General features: G+C 36.0%; 1 protein-coding gene across 1 annotated transcript in view; it reads right to left on the bottom strand.

The window, feature by feature from the left end:
* Nucleotides 1–1,416: 1,416 nt before the first annotated feature.
* Nucleotides 1,417–9,696, bottom strand: part of LOC145292921 (uncharacterized) — a 31,052-nt gene continuing 22,772 nt past the window's right edge. The window contains exon 3 of the mRNA XM_080139085.1: nucleotides 1,417–1,726. Coding sequence (XP_079995211.1) covers nucleotides 1,512–1,726 — 215 coding nt within the window. The 3' untranslated portion in view covers nucleotides 1,417–1,511. The remainder of the gene's footprint in view (nucleotides 1,727–9,696) is intronic.

The raw sequence follows: 9,696 nt of genomic DNA, 5'->3' as shown, positions 1-9,696 counted from the left end.
AGAACTTAATTAGTAATTGCCTCGTGTGACTTATTGTTGAGTTCAAGACTATTATACACATAAGCTAATTTGTGTGACTATGATGATTACGACGACGACTGCGGGTCACAATTTGTAACACTTGACAAATTCACCTTGGCACTTGTTTACATGGGTCCTAGTTTGAATAATTGGTGCTACTAGATCAGGGTGGCTCAAGTATCGGCTTCACATATGATGTATTATAAATATATAGCAACCATATTTTATTTTACATTTTATTATTGCCTTTGGCTATTTGGAACCTCAATCTGATCATCTGAATTTAAAACTTTAAACAAAGGAACTTGTCTCTACCCTCAAAAACTGTCATTATTGAAATGGATTAATTTTCGCAAAAATTGCTGTCGTTTTTTTAGCATAGAAACTCTCGATTTTTACCCACACTTCACCAATTTTCACGCATTATGAATATCAATCTTTTTTCAAGTATTAATTCTGTATTTGAATACCATTCATTATATCCTTTCTTTAGATTCTACACTCACTCCCTTTTATCTATGTCACTTAAAGGCATTTCACTTTTAATATTTTTCCTTGTATGTGCTAATTAGCAACATCATTGCGAACCAATATAATTACTTTGCTAGCAATTTTCTTCTGAGGAGATGTGCATACATTGAAAACTCATGGACCAAGATTAATTTAAATATTGTTTTCTTTGATTCAAGGAATAAATTTAAAATTTTATTTGAAAATTAATCCTTTTAAATTAAATTTAACATAACTATAATCTTTATTTGCTCTATCTAATATACTGAGCAATTTTATTTCTCGTATTCTATAAGACTAGAAACCATTAGATTCACCAACCTGTAATTTAATACCTCAAAGTATATATATATAACTTTTACCAACTTTTCTTGGATTTTACCGTTATTGGATATTCTACTCTTCACGTGAAATCATTTTTCTTTTTCTCCCATTCCCTCTTCTTCACTATTTTTTTTTAACTTTTACCAAGTAAGCTTTATGGCTTATTTTCAGTTTTATTAAATACTTTGCAAGCAAAATCCGATTCCGTAAGGAAAGCATTTCTTTCGAAACTCTGCAGATTAAGGACAATCCACTTAATTTGTGTCTCCTTTTTGAAAATTAAATATGTTTTAACTCTTCTTAAAGTGTTTTTAACATGTTTTATTAATTCTTTGTTTATATATATATATATATATATATATATATATATATATATATATATATATATTGCGTCAACGTATGGATTTTGAATAAGAATTTGCATAAATATTATATAATTCTAACAAAACAACTTATATTATAAGTAAATTTTCTATTCTAACAAATTTGCGCGAGCGGAGCAAGCATATTCTTGCTCCTTTTTCGATTTTAATTGGCAATAAATAACAGATAACAATAATAAAAAATACAAAAATATTTATTAATGGCAATAAGAATAAAAACAATGTAAAAAAATCAAAGACAATGCCTTACAATCGTATATACGGTCGATAAACTTATTCAAAGGATAAAAGGCTGTTTTTGACATCTTTTTCGGCTCTGATGGCGGAAACAGCGGTCATTATCGCAGCCGCAATGGCGAACACACCGGCAACCATGCACAGGCCGACCGGATAACCAAGTTTGATTTCGACGTCCGTGTAAATGTTTTGCTGTTGGGCTGTTTGGTACATGGCAATGAAGATGAACACGCACATCAGAATGAAAACACCTGGAAAAAATGTAAAAAAGAGACGATAAAAGGAATCGTACTGATCCAGAATCTGACCCAAGGTTTCGTTAGCATCTTATGGCAGTTTATTGTAAACATTCCGGAAAGTTGCCTGAAAAAAGTTGCCTGAAAAAAAGTTGACGCGAAAACTGCCAGACGATAAACGTTGAAAACAAAATTAAGCACAAGAAGTTGCCGTAAGTTAAATTATATGAAAGATTTTTTTCAAGAAAAGCACATTAAAAACTTGTTAGCATATGTTTGAAAGAAATATGCTTGTTTTTTACGAAGACATGGAAACAAATCGAAATCAACAATTTTTCTTCATTGTTCATGGAAAGTTTCTAAGAATTATTTTTTTTGCAAGAAGAGCTTCAATAAAATAAGCGAGCAAGCTTTGTTTTTTATGAATACATCTATTATTTTTTCCGGCTACTTTTCCGGCAACCTGCCGTAAACTGCTAGAAGATACTGACGCGATCTTGAGTCAGTTTCTGAACCAGTACCAATACCAAAAAATAGAGTATCTAATAGATAAACGGCTATATGTCTGTCTGTCTGTCTATCAGTCTCCATATTTTCAAACTCTATCTCCTCCAAAACTAAAAGTCGTTAGGGGCCTCAAATGATGTTTTACGGGTCATTCTTTTATGGGTCTTTAGCTGGTTTGAATTGTTTTTAAAGGAACAAAAATATGTCAAAATTGAAAAAATGTTAATCATTTTGTATATTCATTCTTGATTTTTTTATATTTGCCACGTTGGTACAGTGGTTACGTCGCCAACTTTGGAGGTAATGTTTGAAAGTTTCGATTTGGATTCTAGCTGTTGGCACGTAAATACTTTTTTTTTACTTCTGAAATCACGACTCTATTAATAATATATACGAAATCTGAACAAATTAAAATATTATATTTGTGTATTTTTCAACCGGGAAACCCCAGCCGCCCCACTTTCCGCTAGTATGGCATATAGAAGTAATAATGGCTCATTGTTTGTTATGACAAAAATATAGAAAACATTCAGGAAGCGCCGATAGGACACTTTCTTCTATTCGACTTTTGTATAAACTTCTAGACATGATTATTATTTCGTATTATTTGGATTATTAGAACTACTTTTCTTTTCTTAGATGGTTTGGCTAGTGCAATCTGTGATGCTATTCTGATGCGTCTTATTGATATTTATCTCTCGCGGGGGTGGTGATAGTACGTACTGACCCAGAATTGACCCAAGACCGTATCGACAGCTTCCTGTAGTTTACGGTAAGCAGCAGGAAAGTTGGCAGGATAAAAGCTAACGTGAACACTGACAAATGATACATTCAAAACAGAGAAAAGAAAAAACTTTAACACAATAAGATAAGAATTGTCGTAAGTTTAATTATATAAAAGAATTTTTTTTTCAATAAATGTATATTAAAAAAAATTTTCAACGAATGTTTCAAAGACATTTTAGCCGAAAAACTATGAACGAAAATTAAAGGTTTTTGTTTTCTTTTTTCATGGAAAGTATCTAAGAAACATTTTACGTTAAACAAAATTTGCAATAAAATATTTGGGTGGGGGTTGTTTTTGTTTTTTTCGTTGTTGTTATTTTTTTTTTTATTTTTTTTTTTTGTAATGACGGAAACAATTTTTGTTCATGGAAACAACTATGATTGAAAACAACTTTTTCAAGAATAGTATCAGATAAGTTACTTTTTTTCTTATTAACGAAAGCATTGTTTGCTGACAAGTGATTGCTGTTTGGCTAATCGTATCAGCTTTTTCCAGCTGTTTTTCCAACAGCTTCACGTAAACTGCCGCAAGATGCTGATGCAACACTGGGTCAGGTTCTGTATCAGTTCCACAAAATGGAGACTTAAAACAAATATGGCATGTGGAAGCAATTATGCCTCTGTTGCAGTCACGGTAAAAATATTGAAGCAAATCAGGAATCGTCGACAAAAAGCAACCGACAAGATGCTTTCTTCTATTCCCTCACTAGGAATTGATTCGGCTCATTTTTATATAGTCATAGAGGCATGTTTAGTCTTTCGTATTATCTATATAATACTTTGTCTATTCCTTTCTAAGTTTAACTAACTTTACGCTTTGAAAAATTAAAATACTATTTTTGAATGCCAAATTGCTTATAAAAGAGTTTAATTCGTAAATTCTAACTTAAAAAAGCCAATCTTGCAAACATGGAAAGAATATGACAGTGACCTTCCTTTGGTGTAGCCTCGTTTTCGAATAGCATTATTATAATATATGATCAACATGTTGTACTAGTGTGGGGAAAGAATTCGTAATAATTTCGACGTGCGACAGTTCTTCGACGAAGTAAGAAGCCAACGAAAGGTTATGAAAAAGGGAACATTCGAAAGAAAGCGAGCAAAATGTATGGTCTATGTAGAAAAAATATCATCTTTATCAAAACGTATTTGTCGATTAAATTTATTTTTCATTCTGTAGAATTTCATAGGTCCTTTTATTTGGAATTATTCGGACTATTGCTCTCATTTTTGATATTATTCTCACAATGTTCCGACCGATGTAACCTCTGACACTACACTGATGTGTGTTGATGAGACACAAGGGTTGGAAAGTATGATTAGAGTGTGAGAAAACGCGTGCAGTTAAAAGTGGACTGCAAAAAAGGTAAAGCGTGGAAAAATTATTCTCCTACAACTGTCCTGGACCAAATACATACCGCAGTCAGCAGAGAAAAACCACTTCTGCAATGACTTTTTCTCTGTTAACTTTGGTTGGTTGGTTGGTTGGTTGGTTGGTTGGTTGGTTGTTTTTGTTTTACGGCATATCAACCCTTTTCGGGTTATTTAATGCCGAATCCAAAGATTTTGAAGAAAAAAATTTTTTAATAGAATATATTTGTTGTTTTCACGTCGGTTTCTATTTAACCCATAGTTGGGACCCTAACAGGTACTACCACTCCGGGTCAGAGTGGACCTGGGAGCAATGGTAATTAAAGGATGGCTCCACACTCCCCAAAGCCCACAAGCTGGGGCCTCACCACTGGATATAGTTTAAGGTCATATCCAGGACTTTTACCCTCTGCAGGGAGGAAGTCGGCGTATTCTAATGCCCCACCGACAGGGCCGTTAACTTTGGTGCTGATGTTGTATATTGTGACTTCGGGATGGCCCGATGGAATGAATGGGCAGAGAATGGCGCTGCGATATAGCCAATGAAATTGAGATGTGAAATATTTCGATAGCACAAGAATGTAAAATAGGATGGAAAATTGAAGGAATTTTAGATCGAAAATAAAACAGTTGAAATTTATTTTCGTAAACAATGAAATTACAGTTTACTAAAACAATAAGGTTAGTTGGTTGTTTTTGTTTCACGATATATCAACCCTTTTCCGGTTATTTAATGCCGAATCCAAAGATTTTGAAGAAAAAAATTGTAATAGAATATATTTGTTGTTTTCAAGTCAGTTTCTATTTAACCCATAGTTGGGACCCTAACAGGTACTACCACTCCGCGTCGGAGTGGACCTGGGAGCAATGGTAATTAAAGGGTGGCTCCACACTCCTCAAAGCCCGTAAGCTGGGGCCTCACCACTGGATATAGTTTAAGGGCAAATCCAGGACCACTAAAACAATAAGATTGATCTTATATCGTGACGTCAGATAACTAACAAAGAAACGAGTTTATCATGTAGTCACGTAGTCAGTCAGTCTGAGTTCTCCAGCCAGTTAGTCTGGGTTGGCCAGTGGACGCGGAAGGAGACTTTGTCGCTGCGGTCTATAGAAAAATCTATAGACTAACTAGAAAAGATGTAGAATATAAAGAGAACTGCGTGCAACTCCAAGGGAAATCACAGATATCGAATAAGGTTATATGGAAATACATCTTCGCGTTATGGCGTTTCGTTCAGAGGAAAACTGTTTTAATTACAACAGCCAGTAAGAATAACATGCAGACAATTCGAGGATGTTTAAATAACTGTCTATAAAATACTATGTGCCACGTTTGTGAACTATGTGTATTTGAACATGTGTAAACACCGCACACATTCATTGTCGTTTTATTACAGAGGAAAATTGTTTTTCTTTAGCTTTGCAAAAAATGTTGAGTTTCACAAAGAGAAACAAAAAAACATCAATGTTTGGTGTATTTTAGGTCATAATGCCAGTATCTTCACACAGTCTGATCTTGTAGAACCAGAACAGGCACAGGAGTAACATTTATAAATAATAAACTAGTTTATACTTGCTCTTTGAAAGATTTTGATCAGTGTAGTTGTCTTCTTTTGTTCCCTTACGGATCGCGTGGATTGGCATGAAGATATACACAGTTACCGCTTCCTTAAGGGTCACATGAGGCATCCCAGATAAACATGTGCTAAGAGTTCTAGCGTCTTGTTCATATTGACTACCATAGTTGAGTTCAGTTAAGGGTTTGGGTTCATTCCTCTGTATATACGGAATAATCACGTTGACACACTGGTTCTCGATTGATCACCAAAGTTAAGCAACGTTGAGCCTGATCAGCACTAGATAGGTGACCATTTAGGAATAGCAGGCGTTGTATGTAGAACGTCGACATTTGCTGCAAAAGCTGCAAAAGCCTAACATCGTTCATCTCCTCCAGCGAGTGTGTAAAAACAGGTAAGCAGTATTTTCCACGTTAGGTTAAATTAAGCATAGGAATGAAATTTTCATTAGAAGTTACGTTGTCAGGTTATGACATCTGGGACAGGAAGTTTGAAATGGGATGTAGTGAAGAAAAAAAAGGACATCCGTATTTGGCCAGTGGGCAAACTGTGTCCCGACGCTCATTTAATGTGTAATAAAAACAAAACACAAAAGAGCGACTGGTGATAGCTCGTGAATTTCATACTCCCATGAAATGTTTTCCTTCGGAGGAAGCCGGTTCAAGCTACTTAAGGTGAGTGCTCCTTCTGTACATTACAGTAGTAGTTCATTACTCGATATATAGTCGTTATCAAAGTCAATTTTTCTATGACTGTAAGAGTCAGAAACTATTAAAGCTGAAATACAAATACCTTTAACAAGAAAACACCTTCACATAAAATTGTAAAGTGTCGGCAAGACGACATATTTGGAAACACGCTCGTTGCCGGGAATGTCTTGTTTAAGTAGCCCACTCTCGCCTCATGCAAGCGGGTTAGTCTACTTCTATGGGGATGTGACGCCAAGACTACTCCGGTCTTGTAACTGGGCGTCTTGGGTTCGATTCCACCTCTACACGCCCTCCCCCTGCCAGGGCCACAAGATACTCGCGTTGTAGTCCAATGTTTTGAGGCTCTGGAGTAGTCGTGCGACGTGCCCCATGTCTGTGGGGATAGTTTCCTGGCTGGTCGCGTCACCCTTCTGCTACGACGCACCGGTTGGTCTTCCTCAACCTCCATCATCTCAGGGGAAGCTGTGTCATCCACCTCCATCTGTTCTGTTGTGTCGAATGTTTCAGGCTGGTGTTGATCCGTACACATGGGGGACCATTGTCCCGGTTCTTCGGGCTCTGTTAGGTTGTCTATGGTATCCAACATTCCTGGTGGCTCCTCAGGTATCGAGTGACAAGGGATATCTACCACGGGTTTTATTCTTTGAAGGAATCTGCGATTGCGACGGATTACCCAGTTACTCCCATCAATGCGTACATTATACTGCCGGTTACCCAGTGTTTCCACCACCCTTCCAGTCTTTGCCCATCGGCGCGGGTGTGGACCAACTTGGTTTTGAATCTGCACCGTTTCCCCGATTTTCAGGTCCTGAAGTGGGTGACATTTTAGATTGTATTCCCTTTCATTCCGGAAGTGTCTTTCTGTCATTGCTATTTCCCTATAATGACTGATTTCTCTCCAGTGTTTATGGATTCGATATCGGTCCTGGGGCACTGGAAGAGGGTCCTTTATCACGCGACCGTAGGGCATCATCGCTGGAGACATGTAGGTCTTGTACCGGGGTGTTGTGATGAGTCAGTAGGGACCTAGCTGCTCGGTCATGGTATAGTCGACCGCAACTGTCTGTGCTATCAATAAGGATCGTTTTAACGGGCAATTCTGCTCTCCCGTTGTTTTGAGGGTAATATGCCGATGATGTTCGTTTCCTTATTCCAACGTTGTTTGTAGTAGGTTTCCTATATCGACGACGCCATGTAAAGTGTCGGAAAGACGACATATATTTGGAAACACACTCGTTGCCAGGAATGTTTTGCTTAAGTAGCCTGCTTTCGCCTCTCGTGCAAGCGGGTGAGTCTACTTCTCTGGGGGTGTGACGCCAAGAATACTCCGGTCTTGTAACTGGGCGTATTGGGTTCGATTCCCCCTCTACAAAAATAACTACAACTGAATGTATAGGTTTAAAACCTTTTATTTTCTATATTTATTATTTATTCTTTGTGTGTCACTCTTTATTACTTGCCTAATACAGTTGTTCAATTAATATGCACGATAATCATTCTTTCTCTTCAGAGTCTTTCGCTACTGATTCAATCAACTTTCAGCGCTGAGATTCCCAAATAACATTTCAGCATGGATTTTTTCCACTCGTTGCAACATTCATAATGAGAATAATTCCCAAGTAATATAAATGAGTAATATTTTTACTTAAGTAATAAATTATATTTGAAATTACCTTTTTTTTTTTAAATTAACCATGATATATCTATAGCTGTTTACCCTAACAATACATGCTTGTTTTGATCGTGTTTAGTAATTTTTAACCAGGATTCTTATGTTACATAGTCTATATGTTTATTTTCTCTCGATCAAGAATTGTTTACGATAGTTTAGTGTTAATTTCTAGAAATGTACAAATCACCTATAGAGATTGATTTGGGGACGAAAGGTCTTTCTTTTAGAAACAATGGATAGCGGAACAACATTGGACTAAAATAACAAATTATTTAACATTAGCAGGCTTCGCCCACTGGCTACTACTTTGCAATTAAATTCCTATTCATTACTTTAAATCATTGAAGCGAAACTACTCTTAAGGAAAAGACAAAAATTCATATCACACTCTCTCTCTCCTGTCTCTCTTTCGCGCTCTCTCTCTCTCTCTCTCTCTCTCTCTCTTTATCTAGCTATCTATCTATCTATCTATATCTATAGTTGTAGCAATTTTGGACGTGAGTGTATTAAAACATAATTGTCTACATGAAGATAGACTACGTACAAAACAGAAAATTCTACTAGAAATCCAAACGTAGGAATTTAAGCTGGCGTGTTTAGAAGGTAACATCACAGACAGAAAGTACTGCACAACACGTAGCGAATAAGACAGTTAAATCATACTCTTTGAACTTCATTCTACCAAATTCATAGACATTTTTAGCTATTCCTATTTTAGTTTTCCTCGTTGGGGAACAAGCGAGTGGAACCTTAGTAGAGGTAATCTGCTGAAGAATTCTAAAACGTACTGAGGGAAGACAAAGAGTCGATGAACTGTATTGATAGCTAGAATGTGTTCATACATGAAGTAGGAGACGAACACTTTTTTTAATCTTAAAACATACTTCATTAATTGAATTATAAACCCATTTTCATTAAGTTCTTTTGGCTGGATTATCAGGACATTGGCATCTGTATCTCGTAGAAAGGTTACATTACTATAGCAATACTTACATGCGAGTGTGTAAAAGCAGCTAAGTGGTATTTTCCACATGAGGTTAGATTAAGAATGGTAATAGAAATTTCATTAGAAGTTAAAAATATAAGAGTTAGAGCTACATCATTACATTACAAGATGTTTGAATTGAGATGTGGCAAATAAAAAGGAAAGACATCCTTATTTGGCCAGTGATCCGAAGATTACCTAATGGTTAAAAAAACTAAACACAAAAGATCGTGACGCTATTAGTCAAAGATGTTGCTAGCATTTTATTTTTTTAGTTATTTCAGCTACAAGAAACTTCAGGTCACTACTACGATCACTTTTACAAGCAGACGTCACAATCTACTGATCCACCTACATTTTGAGAAGAACACCTG

Source organism: Euprymna scolopes, chromosome 14 (genome assembly GCF_053919585.1).
Source record: "Euprymna scolopes isolate OS-2025 chromosome 14, ASM5391958v1, whole genome shotgun sequence".
Lineage (NCBI taxonomy): Eukaryota > Metazoa > Mollusca > Cephalopoda > Sepiida > Sepiolidae > Euprymna > Euprymna scolopes.
Note: the sequence above shows the minus strand (reverse complement) of the source record. Positions and strands in the feature narration are given on the sequence as shown.